This window comes from Microchirus variegatus (assembly GCF_963457635.1).
Source record: "Microchirus variegatus genome assembly, chromosome: 21".
Taxonomy (NCBI): domain Eukaryota; kingdom Metazoa; phylum Chordata; class Actinopteri; order Pleuronectiformes; family Soleidae; genus Microchirus; species Microchirus variegatus.
Window position 1 is genome coordinate 16,692,990 of NC_139822.1, and position 19,561 is coordinate 16,712,550.

Consider the following 19,561-nt stretch of genomic DNA (forward strand, 5'->3'; position numbering starts at 1 on the left):
GCATTTTTTTTTCTTCCATTTTATTGATCAAAAATAAGCTTAATACATTAGGTACAAATATGAACAAGACGAGGCACAGTACTAAGACGATACAAAAAAGCAGCTCCTATCTACGACTTCCAGAGAAAGATCTGCGATGTGGCTCTTCACTGCTGCAAGGTAAGCTGAGACAGAAAAGAGTCAACGACCTGCGGGGAGAGAGAAGATTGCGTAAGATGTCTTGTACAGTTTTTACAGGCATTAGAAACGCTCAGAGTCAACAATAACAATGGTAATGTTATAGTGTATTATTCATACACACGTACACTGACCTTTACCATGTCTCCTGCAGCTCCCGGAACACATTTCAAAAAGGGTTCCTCCAGCCAGAACGCCAACAACTGCTGATTAAAAACCTGGAAATTCCTGTGACAAAGTAGAACTCCATGATCACAAAGGGTCACACATACATACATACGTAGAGAGGCGTTTTTGAAAATAGCGGCGAAGCACGTACTTCTCTAGCCGAGGTGACGATCCAGTACAACCGCTTTCTCTCAGTTCCTTCCACCATTTTTTCAAGACTGCATTTATCCAGTGTAGGCCAACTTTAATGTGCCTGTAAGTATAAAAGGACACCCATCTATTCTTTTATTTTGAAATGATTCTGTAAAAAAATAGTCGTAGTAATCCAGCAGGGGGACTCACTCTTCATACGGGTTGTTGAGGACTTTTCGAACCAAAGGAAAGAGGTCGACGCAGCAGCCGATGGTAATCCTCGAAGACTCCTCGTCAATGCTGTGGGATTTATTCATTCATTCATTCTAGACTAAATGATACATATTTGAAGCTGTGTGTGAACATGTGTGTTGTAAAATGTGATGTTTACCTTTTGCTCATGAGGGGGAGGAAATCAACAAACACGCCAACGTCTTGGATTCTGCTCGAAAATGAGTCATAGTCATATATCATGAGTGCATGTCATATTATGCTTAAAGGTGCATTATGTAATAAATCTAAATGGTCATAAAATCCTCCTAATACAGGGGCGTCAAACTCATTTTCACTGAGGGCCACATCAGCATAATGGTTACCCTCAAAGGGCCATACATACAGAATAAATGTAACTAAATGTAACCAAATATAATGTAAACTAAAGGTAACAACTCTGTAACATATTGCTAAATATCTTTATGTATTTATTACTTATTCAAGTTACAAATATGATGCATTATAGGTAACCTGGGGGGGTAACCTGGGCCGCGATTGCGATGCCGTCACTTTGCGGGTAACGCAATCGCCATGCATTATGGGAAATGTAGTTTATGGTCAAGGCAAAGCCTTAGAGCAGTATAGACCTATTTTAACACAGATTTTTAAGACCAATTAACCACTCACGGGGCGCATAAAATGACGTGACGGGCCACATCTGGCCCCCGGGCCTTGAGTTTGACATATGTGTCCTAATATGTCACAGAGACTCAGGAATAATGTTCATATAACAAACTGAACTCACCAACAACAACAGCACAGACAAAATATTTGCATTAAAAAAAAAATATTTTGCAGACTGCAAATCATGTTTTGGCGCATGTGGCGCCACCTACCGCCGTCTACCAATCATTGCAGTCGGTAGAGTCTCAGCTGCCGAGCAACCACGGGTTGCCAGTTACGTCAGAAAACGAAACCTAAAAAAACCTCTGTGTTTTGAATTTGACTGTAGTAACAAGTTTTTGGCCACATTCTTACATATGGCGCCTTTAAAACAAGACAACATACCTGAGAAAGTATGTCAGTAGCTCTCCCACGTTCCTCCGCCACAGCGTCAAAGCCACTTTCAGCTTCAGATTTCTCCCAAAGAGCACGTCGGTCATTGTGCCATGATCCCTCGTGAGCTGAAACACAAAACAAATGATGCATTTTTGAGAACGCGCGACATAAGAAACTTTATACGGTATGTTACTGTTTCTGACCCGTTTCTGACCTGTGTCAGTGTAGAGACCTCAGCCTTTTCAGAACCAGTCCGACCGGCCCTGTCGCTATGGCAGACGTCCTGCTGCGCGTCCTGCAGGCGACTCGTCTCATTCTCCTTGTTGACGGCACCGTGCGTCCGTCCAGGCCCGAGCTGCTTCCGACGAGCCGCCGTCAGGTGATGAGTCTTCCTTTTGCACGACACCACTCGCTTCACTCTGCTCGGGTTGTTAGCGGAGCGACTCACTGTATACCTGGGGTGGAGTAAAAAAACGTATACATGTACTCTCTGGGTGAAACTAAAATACACAATGTATGTGCTGATGCAACTACGCACACACACACACACCTCTTTTTAAATAATTCCTCTTTCTTGTCATAATCCACCTGCACAGAAGAATACAGTTTACATTGAGATGACACTATTATATAAAGCTGAAGAGGTCCGTTATCATAGAACATTTGAACTCATCGCACCTCTTTAGTGTTTCTATCATGAGGGTGATGATGATAGGTCACTTTGTACTGAGCTGAGTCCTGATGGAAGACCTGCTCAAGATTTTCATAGTCTCCATCCTCACTGTTGGAGTCCATCATACTGTACCTACAGAGAGATAAAATAAAAAAAATATATTATCAAGTGTTGTTCAATACATATGCAAATATATTGGATTGCAATCTACATAATTTGCCATATATTTCACATAAACACAATGCATTAACGACATATCAAAGACATGAAACTGGTAATCAAAATATTGGTTTGGGAAGAAAATGTATGCTAATTTAGCATTTAGCAGCATTTATCAAGTTTATAAGAACAAGTAGAGAAGTAGAACTAATAATTGTCATTAAAGTCATTAAATTATTAAAAGAAACCTGGAAGAAAAATTGTCTCCATTAATTGCTCTACCTCGACTCAACCGTTCAAAGAAGTAAGCTATGTCCATAGCATAGATATTTACAATGTTTACACTTGCTTTCGAAAGTAAAACTCGAGTTCCCATGAGTCCTTGCGGCATTATTGTTCCTACACAATGACGTAGTAGTCCGGAACTGTTGTCAGCGCTAACAGCTGAGTAGTGTTTTGTGAGTGTTCTGCGGTTTTATTCATTTATTTATTTAACATTATCGAGCTAAGTCGACTCGGAAATAGTTTGTGCTAATTGCGGGAACCTTATTCCCTGACACTGAACTGTAAGTGTTGCTCAAAGACGTAACGAAACGAAAAGTTTTGAAATTGTGCGTAACGTGCTGTTAATAATAAGTGAATGCGCGAGCCAGCTAGCTAGCTTACCTGATACAAACAACTCGGGGAATAATAATGCTACGAGCTGTGGTTTAACCGAGTAGTTATTGACATTCTCGTTCTTCAAGCACTTTACGTGATATAAGTGTAACTGTAAAGCGACAGGGTGTCTCAAACGTACTCACCCCGCTGTTCCTTTTATAGGCAGGGTCAATAATGGACTCTTGGATTGTTGCAGAGAGCAAAGTGACTCAGCTAGCATACTCCTCCGGCTCATTCTGACTTGAACTACTGCCCTTTATTAGAGCATAAAGCATTCTATTCATAATGCTGTTTATGTGATGTGCGCCCTCTAGCGTCCCAACACACATTCAACCATATTTACTGAGGCTAGACTCAGTTTTGAGTGTGTATTGTTCCACCCAAACAGTACGCACAGCCAAATAAATAATGATGTAGGCAGTTCAAAATGCTATCATCTGAATTGTTCGTGTGTGTTTTGCATATTCAGATGGAAATAAAAAGAAAACCAGTGCACAGAAACAAAGGCATTATTTAGTATAAGTCATTTGAGTCTGCACAGCTGCAGCCTTAATGAGCCGCTGACGCTGCTTTATCCCGATCACTGAGTTGTATCATTTGCTTGTCTTTGCATTTTGTTGATTGAAACCAAGCTCTCGCTTGTTAGGCCCAGCTCTGTTGCACTCCCCTGAATGCACAGTGAAAAACAACATCAGCTGCTTGTATTAACTCGTCGACTCTATCTGCAACACCCTCAGTGACGCTGCTGTTTTCATTTCCTGCAGTTTCATCATGCAAGGCTGACTGATGTTGACCTCCACTCAGAGATCAGAACACAGTTTGTGTGTCGCTGCCACAGAGCACTGAGTGAACTCGAGTCAGGTAAGTGTATTTATTCTCTTTGTTTTATGTCAACCACAGCTCTTAAAATCATGTGACTGCATGGACCAAATCTGTTTTATTTTCACTTGTGTGTGATGCTACGATATCAAGCTTTCCGTCTCTCTTATTCAGTGTTAAAATGGTGCCTGTCCGTGCTGCCTGTGCGGTGTTAAGCCTTGCACCCTTGTTGGTGCTTGCCGTTCCTCCCATCGGGACTCAGCCGGAGCAGGTGCACCTCTCTTACCCAGGTACGTGCTTGAGCTATTTTTATCACCGTCATGTGTTTTCATTAAGGCGCACTGTTTTCCCTTTTATGGGCACCAGCAGAGGTCATAGATTGCAGATCTGCAGATGTTTTGTACGTATATCTCAACAACACGATGACAGAAAAACAGAACATTTAACTTGTTGATTCTTTTCTGGAGCACTCCCACAAGTTCACTAAAAGCAAAATGTTCATTTTCTCTTCTCCTTTTGTCAAAAACCCTATGTTTCTGATACTTTCTCGATAAATTGTCATAGTGCTTATTAGTAATGTACTACAACATGTTGGAAAGTTCAATTTCAGAACCTCCATGTCTATAAGATTATAAAGCAATGGTCACAAGCACAGCGCATTTGACCCCTTGACAGGATTTTGACCAATCAGAAGAAAGTAGACTATTTACACCCCAAAAGATATAGAGCTGGATAAGCCAACGTATAATTTATACAGTCAATGCGATGTTTTTGTTCATTCCTTGTGAAGGTGAAACATATGGTAGTCATTTAATCGGTTGATGAATTGAGTACCTGACCAGTCCTCGGCTCAACTCGGCTGTATCTTGCCAGCGGCGAGATCAAAAGTGCCACTCATGTACAAAGTCAGCCTTTTTCATACGCATGTCTTGGCTTTTATCAAAGCACCAGTAAGTGAATCCAGGGGTTCTGTCAGGTCCGTCTGTATCCCGTTTCAAACAAGTTTCGGAAAAAAAAACCTTGATTCGCAGGAGCGCCAGGTTCCATGGTAGTGACCTGGACCACCTTCAATAAGACCGAGAGCAAGGTGGAGTACGGCCTTCTAGGGAGTCGGCTCTTTGAGATGACAGCCGGGGGCAACAACACTCTGTTTGTTGACTCGGGAGAGGAGAAGAGAAAGATGTACATACACAGAGTCGCGCTCATGGACCTCAAACCCGCTGCCGTCTATGGTGGGTAGACGTTTACTGTTACAGGCTCTCACTCTACTACAGACCGTGTGAATTATTCAGAGTAATATTCTTCCATTTTATTTCAGTGTACCACTGTGGCAGTGACGAGGGCTGGAGCGACGTGTTCTCCTTCGTCGCCCTGAACGACAGCGCTAGTTTCAGTCCCAGGTTTGCTCTGTATGGCGACATGGGCAATGAGAACCCTCAGTCTCTGGCTCGACTTCAAAAGGAGACGCAGCTTGGCATGTACGATGTCATCCTGCACATAGGTAAGAGCCATACTCTGTAGTCGTAGTAGTAGTAGAATCATTATTAGTGGGAGCGGAAGCTCAGAAAATAGTCTCGTGAGTAATACTCCACATTGTAAGAGAAAAACATGTTATTCTGCCTTCTCTAAAGTTATCAGCGCCTGCCGCAACTATCTAATCACAGCGGCCTCGGTGTAGCACTGGCACCAGTCTTTACATATTTTCGCTGAGCCGAACCAGACTAGGGCAGACGACTGATCCTCCCTAATGTCAGCTCTGTGTATGAGCAGAGAAAGCACCTTTAAATATCCCAACTCTGGGACTCACAGACTGAGGATGCCCCACCGTTAACATACTTGTTCATGTTTGGTATTGTCTTATTTTCCAATTTTAGAAATGTCGCTTCCAATAAGACTTTTCAACTTACTATAATCGGCATTGAACCAGATGACACATGCTTGCATAGCTACTCCAACTTCCTGTTAGCCTTCTCATCTAACGCTTTGGAAAAACGCACTTAAACACATTTCTTGTGCGTTGTCTCACTGTATTGTGATGATAAAAGTCACATTCTAATACATTTTATTTGTTTGTCTTACAGGGGACTTTGCCTATGATATGCATGAGGTATTTTTAACTCTGTTTTTTCGAAAAAAAATCATAAACCGCAATCAGTTACCTGAGCTCAGTTACCGCAATCTTCTTTCATCAGTAGCCTATTCTCTTTAAAACTGCTCGGATATTCCACTAATTCCACAATGAAAGCTGAGATAACCACTCTAACCCCCCCTACCCCCCCCTCCCGAACCCCCACCACTGTTTATTATCATTGCATATAAACGCGCCCGGCTGTGGCGGAGATGTGCAGCGTACTATGATTAGCATTAATGTGAAATGCCTTAAGCCTGTGGTGAAAGATGAGAGTTTGGCTAATGTCACCCACGTATTTTAATGAATATAAAATAATGCCATTCAAAACCTGCTGATCTTTAGTCCCAGTCACATATTTGCTCATCTGGAAAACCTAGCAGCTGTAATCTTTGATATTTAGCCGATATATGCTTGCTTTGATTGGTAGTCTTTTGTTTTAATCAAATGAGTTCCTGCATTATTACTTCAGAGGCAATCGTTAATGCAATCAGCAGACTGAATAGCTATGATTCATCCCAATGTGCGTTTTCAGCTTGAATATACAAGCACATCCTGTGGCTTCATTGATATTATAAACACAAAAACAGGCCATTAATGGCTGGTAAATGTCGTCAGAACAGCCACGAACCACAGTGTGTTCTTAGAAGTCGTGTAGCTAGTATCAGAATATCATGGTTTCAGTGAGGTTTCGATGGTAAGAACCGAGGACACATTCCTACATTCATCTGGAAAATAGATTCAGTCAGTTTTTCAAAAACTAATTTTTGTTAGATATTAGCAAAATGAGGAAAAAAACGAAACCTTTTGTTGGGGTTGCTAAATCTGTCATGAGTCATGTGTAATAATTATGTGTTCCAGGATAACGCTAGGATCGGGGACGAGTTCATGAGGCAGATCCAGTCCATAGCAGCCTACGTGCCTTACATGACCTGCCCAGGCAACCATGAAGCTTCATAGTAAGTGGAACTTATCGTGACAAGAAAATGTCATGACACGCAGAGATGAGGAAGTCCAACCGTTCCCCTCACTGTCTTCAGTCTCTCTTCTGCATTCTGTCGGTCAGTGTTTTCCCCTTGTTTTTCAAACTAAGTGCATGTGCGTGTTCCTGCCGCTACCTTCCACCCCACCCCGAGAAAGCCGCAGTTTTTCCGCTATAGGAAACGCTTTGGTCTGCCGAAAAAACTCCTCCCGGACCATTTTGAACAGATGGGAGCTATTTTGGTCTGCGAAAAGCTTGGAACGGCGTCAGGAACCGCCAACATCTAAACAAGGCGCCGCTCTCCAAAAGAAACATTTATTTGACTGGGAGTCACATGTTTGTTATCTATTAATTGATTCCCAGAGCAACAACGCATTGTACAGGACTGAACTTTGCTTTGTTTTCCTTTGTTAGGTTGATGAAAATTTGCAACAAAAAAAAAGCAGCTATTCAACAAATGACATTATTCAGATTCCTTAATTATAAAAATAATAAGTTGGTGAATCCCGCCAAAAACATAGTAGCCTAGTAACGCTAGAAACTGAGTGTATTTGCAGGTTTTGCATGTACTACACTCAATAAAAGTGCTAAGTAGAACCATACAAGGTTCTTCGACCTGTCCTTATAGGAGAACCCTTTTAAAACCCTTTATTCAGGAAAGGGTTTTTCAGAAGCAAATGGTTCCAGGTAGAACCTCAGACCTTGTAGAAGGAGCCTTTTCGAACCCTTATTTCTAGGAGCGTACACTCTTAGAAATAAAGTGCTGAGTAGAACCATATAAGGTTCTTCGGCTTGTCCGCATTGGAGAACCCTTTTTGGCTCCAGGTAGAACCTTTTTATAAAGGTTCCACCAAGAACCCTTTTGAAAGCCTTTATTCGGGAAATGGGTTTTAATGGGTTCTCTGGATCAAAATGGTTCTTACTGGAACCATTAGTGTTACCAAGAACCCTTGAAAAACCCTTTCTTCAGGAAAGGCTTTTTCAGAAGCAAATGGCTCCGGGTAGAACCTCAGCCCTTGTAGAAGGACCCTTTTGGAACCCTTATTTCTAAGAGTGTAGATAACTATACTGTACTATATTACAGTACAGTTGTTGTGTTTTCTTTAATTTTCACGGTATATTGCAATTATTTTGTTCAAAGTGAGAGAAAAAAAAAACATTAAGCCACCTTCAAATGCATAACAAGCACTTCTGCTGGAGACCCAGTACCGTACTATTTATTCATCACTGTTTTCTCTTGGCCGTGCCTGTGCCATTTGACGACTACTGCCTGCTCTTTATTAAGGAGCTGCTAACAGTAGTCTCTTTTCCTTGGCGCTGCGTCTTGACATAAGAAACTGATAATCAGAAACCAGCTCCCTTGCATTACATAACTTCGAATCCAGTCCTTCTCACCTTCTCGTATAATGCGTAAATGCGCGCTTTGTTTCCGCGGTGCTGTTAAGAATCCAAATGTTCCAGCTGCTGGCCCCTGCGTTTTTCTTCCCCCCCGACTCTGTTGTGCTCCCTTTTCACTACACTTCTCCGCTCGTCTCTCTTTCCAACCTCAAAAACCTAATGGGTAAAAAGGCAATTTAAATTGTGCTGACCACAGACGTTTTCAGTCAGCATTCCGACAGGATGAGAACAGCGGGTCCACAGAAGATGCTAAGGCCCCAATCAAGACTGTCTTTGTTCACCCGGCACAATGTATGGTTCATCAGGCCCTCGGGGGGGGGAATCGGGAATACGGTTGGTGTTTGAAACGGTGTCCTGTGATATGCTTCCCTCACGGCTACCACTCACTCTCTTAATTTCTACAACTGCCTGGGTTAAGCTCATCAGATGATGGAAAGGAAGATCTGATGAGGAGGGGAAACTCTTCTCGGGTCACCTTAAAGTCAGGGGTTTTCACATTGAATTTGACGTTCACTCGATTTCTATTTTGATTCGTATTTGAGTGGAACCATACTTTGGGTTTGAGTGGATGACTCACGTTACACTGCACTGTCACAGTCCAGATTAATGACACAAATATAAGCTTATCATATTTGTCGTGAATCACATTTTCCACAGCTTTGCCCCAAAGCAAAAACACTGCAAAGCCTGTGGTGAGCTCGATTTCTATTGGCTAATCTTTTCCCTTGTGCACGTCCGCTCCTATCGCACTGTTTGCTTCAGACCGACTGTAATATTCCACTAAATCGAAAAAAAAAAAAGATTGTTTATTGTTACAAATGCCTTCCAAGACGCTTGACGGTGTCTGCTGGTTCACCTAGTAGCCACAAGATGGAAGTACAAACCCACTTCTGACTGAACACCAGAGCTTAGTTGATTCTCACAGGACCTCATCTCAGCCTTTGTGTGCTGTGTTAAAAAACATTTAATTGTAAACATATAATATGATGCCTTGGCTATTCAAAACCTACATTCGTGTCCTTGTTCCCGGCCTATGATCTCTGACCCCGCCGTTATCTAGTTACACACAACCCAACATTAACCCAGTCAATGGAGAGTTCTGAACTGTCTCACCCCGACCAGAATATTGACTTCCCACTCCACTCTTACTTACGTAAGAAAACAATGAACAATCATTCAAATCACCTCGCTGAGTTAACGGCCCTGTTGAGAAGACCGGCTCCTGCTTTCGTGCTGAAATGAAAAACGGTGAAAAGAGATTGGGTCGATTGGCGTCACAGGCTTTTTCCCCGCTTTGCGTAATGCCTCCATTGTACTATTTGGACGCGACTGGTTTAATGTGGACAATGCTGCTCGCTTGATGCTCCAAAGCGGTGTTTTCATGTAGTTTGGTGCAGTCTAATACGTGGGCTGGTGACTTGGTGGTAGCGGTGGTGTGTACAGTAAACGTAGAAGTGGATTTATCAGTGCAAGCGCGCGACTATATTGGGATCGAGGAGGGAACCGCACATGACTTGATGGTAAAAATCCGCTGCGGATCGCCTTAAGATTAAATTTCCGTAACGACGGCTACATCTAAAATTATAGTCGTCACGGCTTTAACTGGGTATATTTAGAGGCTTTTTTTCTTCTCGATTCACAGGTGTAGTACACTCAGCCGTGGTGGCTCCTGCTTGCTCATCCCATCTCAGCTCCACCCAGGCTTAGTCCTGCGTAGTCCAAATTTTGATTATCTGGCGTCAGAGACTGGCGATGGTTCTAAGCTTTAAAAACCTGTAGGATGATGTCACAGAGGCCACAGCCTTTTAATTTGGCGGGACAGTCATTGATAGCTTGGCTACAGTAAAGTGTATGGTTTCTCAGAATATCCAAGAATGGTCTAGAAGCAGACGTCACCACCGCAGTGAAAGGGTCATCTTTATCCGATGATATACCACTCTGCGACCTCCGCCAGCGAAACATTAAACACTGTTATTGAAAGAATCGCAGCCTCATTGTATAGCCAAGCTTGGTATTATCCGCGTCCGTGTACTCTGAACGCGTTCGCCGTTTTTCAGCGTCCGGCACCACAGAGTCAGAGAGAGCAGCAGTTTGTGGTGTTTGATTGCTGTTTGTTTGATATTCAAGGAATGCAGATTATATGATCTGTCCATTACGAGTGCATTTCTCACGATCTTATGTTTTGTTCTCAGCAACTTCTCCAACTACAGGAATCGCTTCAGTATGCCCGGCCAGACTGAGGGCTTATGGTACAGGTAAGGTATGAGTTGCTCTGGCTCTTTGTTACAACCTGGTTGTGATCTATAGAAGACAATATATATACGTAGCCGTGTGCACAAAGTGAGAAAGGAGAAGTTATTTGCATATAGAGCCCATTCAGGAAGTAGTGAACTGCAGGAGTCAGACTAGTGAGGGTGGAAGCAGTGCTTCTTTCTCCTAGTTTGGTCAGCCTTTACATTTGTCTTAAGAACAAGGGGAGTCAAAGAAGAACAGCAAATGTACACAACAGCTGCCTTTCAGTGAAACATCCACTCCTAGGTCTCCTCACATCAAGTTCTCTATACTATCTCAGTAATGTCAATTTTACATAAAACGCCTGTGTTTTGTATTTGGTTAACAAGCAACCTGTTCTTGCTCTCGTTCCTTCATGTACTACATCGAGGCTGTGTAATGTGTGTCCACAGCTGGAACCTGGGGGCAGCACACATAATCTCCTTCTCCACTGAGGTTTATTTCTATCTCGAGTTTGGCTTGGAGCTCCTCTTCAAGCAGTACGAGTGGCTGGAGAAAGACCTGGAGGTTAATGACCACTGATGATGACGGCTAAGTGCTCTGCTTTGTTTCCATGTTTGCTCTCTGTCTCTCTCTCTCTCTCTCTCTCTCCAACTTCCATTCATCTTTCAAAAAGTCGTTCCATTCTGGTTTTCTCTTTATAAACTGACCGATTTGTCAAACCTATCTCTCTCAGTATGCTTTTCTTGGCCTCGCATGTACACACGTGTGTGTCCTCACTTCTTCCCTTTCCTCATTTTCAGGATGCCAACAAGCCAGAAAACAGAGCCGCACGTCCATGGATCATCACGATGGGACACAGGCCGATGTACTGCTCCGACGACGACCAGGACGACTGTACCAAGTTTGATTCCTATGTGAGTTCAAGCTGCTCAAAACTATTCATTCAAACTTTTGTATGAGGGTAAAACGACAACAAAAACGGTTATTATTAGCATAATAATTACGGTAACACCTTATTCTACCTCTATTATGACATGAATTAAGATTTTTCCTACATAAGGTGTTAACATGTGCTTAATATTTACGAATAAAGGGCTAGTATGCTACTTATATGCATGTTAATAAGAACATAGTTGATTATGTGTTCCCTAATCTAAAGTGTTAGAAACTATTATTGACTTTTCATTTGCTTGAACCGTACAAAGAACTACACGTCCGTATATGTCACATAAAAGTATATGTAAGCTTTATTTTGCCTCCGGTAGCAGACGTGTCACGAACGTTGCAAGCTGGCCCGCTGCGCATGCTAATGCTGTCATAATCACTGTAAATTGGACCAAATAGTTTCCAGTTAAAATAACTCCTCTCAGCACTTGGCAGTATGCGGGAAAAAAGAAAGACTGGCATGGGCATAATGGGGCTTTACCAGGTCGTGTTTCATGCACTAATGTAAGTTTATGCCATCGTTATATACCTCTCTGCTACCTCTCAGGTCCGACTGGGACGGAACGACACCAAACCGCCAGCTCCTGGGCTCGAGGATCTATTTTACCGCTATGGTATGTTCCCTATTCAACGACCAGCTGTGCAGCTGCTAATGGGTGTTTTAAGATCACAAATTTGCACGTTCAGACAGACTAATGTCTTAACAGTGGCGGAGAGTGGAGCAATCCAAACATTTATTTAAAAAACAGGCTTTTTTCGGTTTGGCCGATGTCCCACCAGCCCCCTTTTTCCCCCCCCGAATGTTTTCATTGTATTGCATTTCTTCTGCTTTTGTTTGTTGCATTACATTATTTAACAGGTGGTGGAAAGTTAAAAATCTCAAAATGAAATGAGCAGGGGATCTGAATAACAATAGTGGTATTGTTATTGACGATCGTTACCTTCACAGGAGTGGATCTGGAGCTGTGGGCACATGAACACACATATGAGAGGCTCTGGCCTGTCTATGGTGACAAGGTCAGCTCAAACATTATCTCACAGAAATCTTGTTTCCTATTGTTTTGACTCAGAGTCATGATACTTGTATTCTTCAGGTGTTCAATGGCAGCAGAGAGCAGCCATATCGCAACCCAAAAGCTCCAGTTCACATCATCACAGGCTCGGCTGTGAGTACTTTACATCCATCCATGTCCATGTTAATGTTCCCACAAGGATCATTGCATGAACTGACAACAACATCAACAAAAACAATGTTATGTATTGTACCCAGTCCCCGTCTGTGCTGCAGCTGCTCTGCCACAGGAGTTTAGCACCAGCTGTTCCTTTGGTTAAGTGTTTTCTGATGTGGTCGCCAGCAGTGCAGGGCATGCTTTCTCATCCAGCCACAGAGGGATTAGTCATTATCATATCGAAGTGCAGCCAGACTCACACCGAGGCCTCGCCACAGTTGTAAATGTCACACTGGTCTTTGTGGAGAGGGAGAAGAAGAAGAACAGGGGGGGGAATGTTGTCTATCACTAACAGATTCAGTTCAATCACTGTCGTTTCCCTCTGCAGGGCTGCAGAGAGAGGACTGACAGGTTCAATCCAAACCCAAAGGACTGGAGCGCCTTCCGCAGCACAGACTACGGCTACAGCCGCATGCAAGTGGTCAACGCCACTCATGTTTACATGGAGCAGGTCTCCGATGACCAGGTGAGCACACGTGAAACACACTCACACAAGCACAAGCAGGTGAAAGGACCCATTTAAGGACTTATATCATAATGAAGCCCTCTTGTGTGTTTCAGTATGGTAAGGTCATTGACAGCATATGGGTGGTGAAGGAACAGCATGGCTGCTCTGCCCGGTTCTGAGGACTTGAGACTAAATTACTACTCTTCAGCTCGGGATATGCACTTTGAACTCTGAACAAGCAGCAATTACATCGCGGTTTATGAAAGATATTCATTCGCTCGTGGTCTACCCCCGCTTTATCTTCCACATGAGGGCTGTGGGTCGCTGGAGCCGATCCCAGCTGACACAGGGCAAAAGGGTGGGTACACAAAACAACCATTCACTCTCACACACACACACAGGAGGAAACATGCCAACTTCATGCAGAAACCCGGGTCTTTTTTGCTTCAGTGCTAGCCACTACTCCACCGTGTGGCCATAAAAGATATGAATGAATCTTCAAATTTTAAAAGCACATGATATTTATGTTTTATGCATTCGGAAAACCACTATTTTATGTGATTATCCTCAATTGTTGAAGTATTAACTTTAAATACATGGTGTTTTTTATGTATTTGCTCAATGTGGTTTAAAGCTGGAATAGACCCATCATTGTTGTATAAAATTGATTGCATAGTGTAACGTTGATAGCTGCTTTAACTATGTTTTTTAACAATCAACCAATCTATATTTTTAGAGCACTTTTCCTACATGACATGTAATCCAAAATGCTTCAAATAAACAGCTAAATGTCCACAGCTAAGACATTAAGACAATTTGTTTTTGCAGGAAATGGTAACTTCATTCACGACACAGGAACAGCATTATTCTATATCCAAAACAATAGGCCAACACAGTCTCAACACATGTCCTTATCAGGGTCTTGCTACTGCAGAAGCTCTAAGTCGCTTCTTTGCTGCACGAGTTATCTACTGACAACAGACGCAGACATCCAAACTTTGGCAAACTCCAGACTTCTGAGCATATTTTGCTTTGGAGGAAATCCACTTAGACAGATCCAGTCTCGCCTCTATCACTCTATCAAGATGACAGATTCTCCCTTGGCTCCTTCTATCAGGAAACTGGAACCTTTATTTCATTGTCCATCTGTGTGGCCACCAGGAGACAAAAACACATGGAAGTCTACGCCCACGCAGAGTTGAACCGTTATGTAATTCAGAGGTGCTTGTGGCTTGGGCACGAGGCACTTTCCATCAGAGGCGTGTTGCTCATGCCACGATGACTCTCCTTTCACCAGCGTGCTGTTTTTTTAATCCCTAATAACACCCAGCTGCTCCCGATGAGCATTGGCAAACAACCAGCATGGACCAATGTTGCCAGTCTGTCTGTTAATGCCAGAGATTAACAGTCTCTGTTGACACAGCGTAACTATAAAGCAAGTTGCGTCTGTCTGTCTGTCTGTGTGTCTGTCTGTGTGTCTGTCTGTGTGTCTGTCTGTGTGTCTTTGACAGGCATATCACGCTGACATTAGTCTGATCGCCCTGAGACTTTGGATATGGGTTGAGCATGGGTTGATGGTGGTGTGCATCCTTGATTTTCAAATTTTTTGGAGGAATTTTAATTTTCCCTGATTTATCATGCTGCACTTTTGCTGATTTATCACGCTGCCTACACCAGACAGGCAGCGGCTCATCAGTAGCAGCTGCGCCGTCTGGAGCGGCGAGGTGGTAGTGAAGAGGCTGTCCTCACAGTGTCCATTCACCAATACGCGAGCGCACATTTATTTTGCATTAGCATGCTACTACTTTGCGGCTAACTTGGCGAACCTGTTTCCAAAGGTAAGCTGGCGAGGCTACGATTAGCATTAGCGTAGGGCTAACATAATACAAACACTGTGCAACCTCATTTGGGCACGACGCAAATGTTTTCATTTTCGATTAGCATTAGCGTAGCTAGATGTTGTGGCTGTCAGCCACGCCAAATCTTCTTCAGCTCCCACTATAGGAATACTTCCTACGGGCACTGCACTAGTATATACAAAATCAGTGACTTAAAGGTGAAGTAGTTTATAGTGTCATCTAGAGGAGAGGCTGAAATGTACAACAAAGAACTGCTCCTCTGCTCACCCCCTCCCTTCCCTGAGCGCTACGGTATCCTCAGCCGGTCAAATGTCGCACTCGTCGTCTTTCTCCGTGTCAGCAGATGAGGTTCGTGAGGCGAGGGAGAGGGCGGAGCTACCGCGGCCGTAGCAGACGAAGCGGAGAGAGTGGAGGCGGGACTTCCGCTACAAGTAAAGCGACGCTCGATTTGTTCTCTCGTGTTTGTCCTTACAGGCTCCGGTAGAAACATGGCGTCTCGCTGCTAACAGTGGCTATGCAACCGCGGCCCGCGACCATGTTATTTTACATGACTTTTTGAAACACTACGAAAATGAAACAAAAACTATTATACATCGACTAGACAATGCAGGAGCACATAATATGTATAAAAAAGTGGATTTTGGGTTATATAAACCCATAAATACTACATAGCGTCCCTTTAACCAGCTCTTTTTATTCAAAGCAGTCGAAATGCCATTTTTTTTAGACCTTAGCACAGGCCCAAAACAACCTAAAGACATAAAATCAAGGCAGATTTGACTTCTTGAGAAGCTCAGAGTCCTGAACACGTCAGTCAATCCAACCTCGCGGTGGTTATTGGCAGGAGAAAAACAACAAAAACAAACGATCAGCGATCGCACCTCACGCTCTCGGTTGTGCCTTATACCCACTGCTAACCGCCACTCATGACAGGGAGTGTAACTCGGCGAAGAAGGCCCAGTATTAGTGAGTTCCTAACCTCTGTCTTGCCTCACGCTATCCTCGGAAAAATTGTTGTCTCCCACTGAGTGAGAGGCACCAAAAAAGAACAGTGTTTACTGCAGACTGCACAGACCAGTGGGGGGCTGACTAAAGCCAACACATCCATTTTATTCGTTCGCAATTGCTAATGACCAACATTTATAGTGCAATAAATGTTGGGTGTTTTCCAGTTAGTCATCTATGCACAATGTATAATCCAAAAGTTATTGTCTTAAATGAGAACTATGTCACATATCATCGCAAATTCTTCATTATTAAGCTTGTGTGATTTCCCAAAAACCAGGGAGAAAAAGAAAAAAAAAAAAAAATCATTGATTGCAATCCAGGAAAAAAGAGAGAGAGAGAGGAGAAAATAACATGTCACTTCAGATTGCATGCCTGTTGGTGAAATACGTGCTTATTACCGCCTGTGATAGATGCACAGCAGGTTCGCGGCGTTGCGGCTTCTGGCTTTTGTCGACGGAAATTAATTCATGCCTTTTAACAAGGCAGCGGATTTTCTGCTTCGCCTGCGTTAGCAGCTACTCGACTGCTTTGCGGGGCTTTGACGCGTCGAATTGTCGAGTTGACCGAGCTCAACGTGAGTAACGTCGTCAGACGGTACAGAGCGGTACGAAATGTCCTCACCAGAATTCGTCCTAACATTGGAATTCATTTCTAGTTGATGGCCTTGTAAAGCAGAATCTACTGTGTGGTTAGACTACTTAACACCCCAAGACATTGACATGACCACACAGCTTTCTCACTTGGGTTGATTTCTAAATCAGCCATTTGTCTGTTCCCAAGCTCGAGCCACTAAAATGTAATGAACCCTGCAAAGATCACACGATTGGGGGAGCAGATGTCTCTTATTCTTCAACCAAACAGCTGTGAGACCTCTCCAAATTCACTGGAGTTCAATTATGTGGCTTACCCGCCTTATTTATCTATTTTCAGAGGATTCTCACACTCAACAGTGTGCTCTCGCCCCCTCTTGGGGGAGACTGGAGAGCACTTGTGTGTGCGGTTTTCTCCCCATAGGGGATCAATGAGCGGGCACTTGATAAAAAAAAGAGGCTAAACTGAGAAGACGGGGGACAAATGCAGTGAATTCAAGGGCCCTCAGATGCTGAAATCTCAGGGATATTTCTTCAATTCAGTAGCTCAGTGTTCTTCCAGAACAAAGCGGCCAGTCTTAAGCAGCCGCAGACCACCGCTGAGGAAAAAACAGCCAAGCACAAAGTTTGCAGGAACATCGCTGCACATTCTTACCATAACTCCACTTTCAACATCGACACCACAACGGATCACAGCGCCGTAGAGTGTGTGGCAGCAGCAGAAACGCACACACGCACCGAGAGAGCTCTGAAGTAGAAAAATAATGTGATTTTTAAATACATTTTTTTTGTTGTTGTTTTTTTTATACGAAGGGAAATCCAAAACACATTTTTTTTTTTTTCCCAGACGAAAAATGTAAACCGAAACAGACCAGGCATTCGATAAGCGGTATATTATGGGAGGCTTGGACGCCAGGGTCAAAATACCATTTACAGTGGAGTCTGAGAATCCTCGCTGATAAACTACCACGGGGAGGGCGAACGGCATGAATCCTGTCTCCGCGCAGCACGACGGCTGTAAACTACAGCAGTTTAACAGAGAGAGAGACACACGTCTGCTTTCAAAATGTGAAGAAGACTGACGTAAGCGCCAACACAGCAGATGCTGTTTAAGGATAAAAAACAAAATCCTAGTCAGCCTTGACCTCAGTTTCAGCCAAGACGAAGCCTTGATTCCTAACATGGCCTTTTATAACTTCAATTACCAGAGGAAATAATTGTAAAAACAAAAAAAAACACATTTTAAAAGAGCTGTTGTTGTGTTTAAATGACAGGTTAAATAGACCTCACCCCAGTGGTAGACAAATGCAAACTTGATCAAAAAACGAAGGGCAGTCCATCACAGGTGACACATAGAGACAAACAACTAACTACATGGTGGCTATTTGGCCAAATCTACATGTCTTTTGACTGTAGAAGAAAACCAGAGAACTAACCCCAACCCCTTACCCTGAGAAAACCCACGTTAAATAATATAATGTTGAAATCAGTTCCTATTCTGCGAATAGTTTTTACTGTTTCTGATTACGTACAGAGGGAAACATTTCAATGCATGTCTGACCAAGTACATAAACAGGCAACAAAAAAAAAAAAAAAACGACGCTTGCACACATCTGGCACTGCTTCTGCACTAAATCATTCAGAGCAGCAATGCTGCAATTTACCAGGAAGACATTAGTTTAACTGCTCCTTTACTACTTATTTAGAATGAATTCTATTCAGTACGTGGCTCATTGTCATCATCATCATGCAGCAATTTACCACTGAAAGGCTCTCCTTATTTCTAAGTAATCAGTCGTCCACACCAAGTGGAAAAACTTCAGGAGATACACGTTTGTTCTGATTAAACACATGTTTTGCTCTTTAAGCCATGCTAGGCCCAACCTGACGATTCCTCTCAGTTGTGCTAGCTTTGTGCCATTAGGCAGGGGGCGCACTGCTATATATCGGCTGCTTTTGGCAAGCAGGCATGGTGGCATCTCATTTGGCTCAAGAACGCCCAAGGAAGCTAAATAATCGGTCTACAATATTCTGACGTCAGACCTCTTGCTAGTCTGTTGCACATTCATGTGTTACAACCTTTGTAATTCACATATTGAACACTGTAGGACATTGTCAGCAGCACCAGCAATTCTGGAGGAGCCTGGCGAAGTACGTGGTACCTGGCTTGAGCAGGAAGTAGGGCACTTGCTTTGAGTTTCTTCTGCTGTGTTCTCGCTCAGTCATAAACTAGACCTAGCCCTAATCAGCAGGAGAAACCTGACCGTGACATTTTCATTCACACAGTTCTTCTGCATAAACTCCTGAGAACCTTCAAAGTTCTGGAGACTGACTAGAACTTTGTACCAACTGTATCCCAAGAACTCCTTCAAAGCCCCTTGTTTGAGACCAGTTAGATCAACTCTTACCCTCTTAAAATGATAACAAATAGAGCCTGAGTCTGACCACAGCACAGTCAACCCCTGCTTGCACGTGTCGTGCCATACTTCACGCTCCTCACCCTGGGAGACAAACAGAGGGGAAAGGAAACCACAAGCTCCCCCTTTGAGCATTTTTAAACACATGTCTGCTGCCGGGATCTGACACGACAATCACCCAGCAGTGTGCAGTGCCCAAAGGAAAATCACATAGCTCTGCGAGAGTGTTATTACAAGGGCATGACCTGACCCCAGACATAAC

General features: G+C 43.3%; 2 protein-coding genes across 2 annotated transcripts; one reads left to right on the forward strand and one right to left on the reverse strand.

The window, feature by feature from the left end:
* Positions 1-139: 139 nt before the first annotated feature.
* Positions 140-3,463, reverse strand: LOC310942289 (KATNB1-like protein 1). The gene is made up of 10 exons (XM_083907646.1): positions 3,385-3,463; positions 2,428-2,554; positions 2,300-2,337; positions 1,964-2,204; positions 1,759-1,874; positions 869-919; positions 688-777; positions 497-598; positions 312-405; positions 140-188 (listed from the first exon to the last, which is right to left on the reverse strand). Exons 1-10 carry the CDS (start codon positions 3,459-3,461, stop codon positions 147-149), a joined length of 978 nt encoding a protein of 325 aa, XP_083763772.1. The 5' UTR covers positions 3,462-3,463; the 3' UTR covers positions 140-146.
* Positions 3,008-14,140, forward strand: acp7 (acid phosphatase 7, tartrate resistant (putative)). The gene is made up of 15 exons (XM_083907645.1): positions 3,008-3,147; positions 4,006-4,102; positions 4,235-4,350; positions 5,092-5,292; positions 5,379-5,561; positions 6,142-6,167; positions 7,050-7,147; positions 10,761-10,823; positions 11,253-11,367; positions 11,604-11,717; positions 12,296-12,362; positions 12,698-12,765; positions 12,843-12,914; positions 13,306-13,443; positions 13,539-14,140. The coding sequence occupies exons 3-15, from the start codon at positions 4,242-4,244 to the stop codon at positions 13,602-13,604; spliced, it is 1,320 nt and encodes a 439-aa protein (XP_083763771.1). The 5' UTR covers positions 3,008-3,147; positions 4,006-4,102; positions 4,235-4,241; the 3' UTR covers positions 13,605-14,140.
* Positions 14,141-19,561: the final 5,421 nt, after the last annotated feature.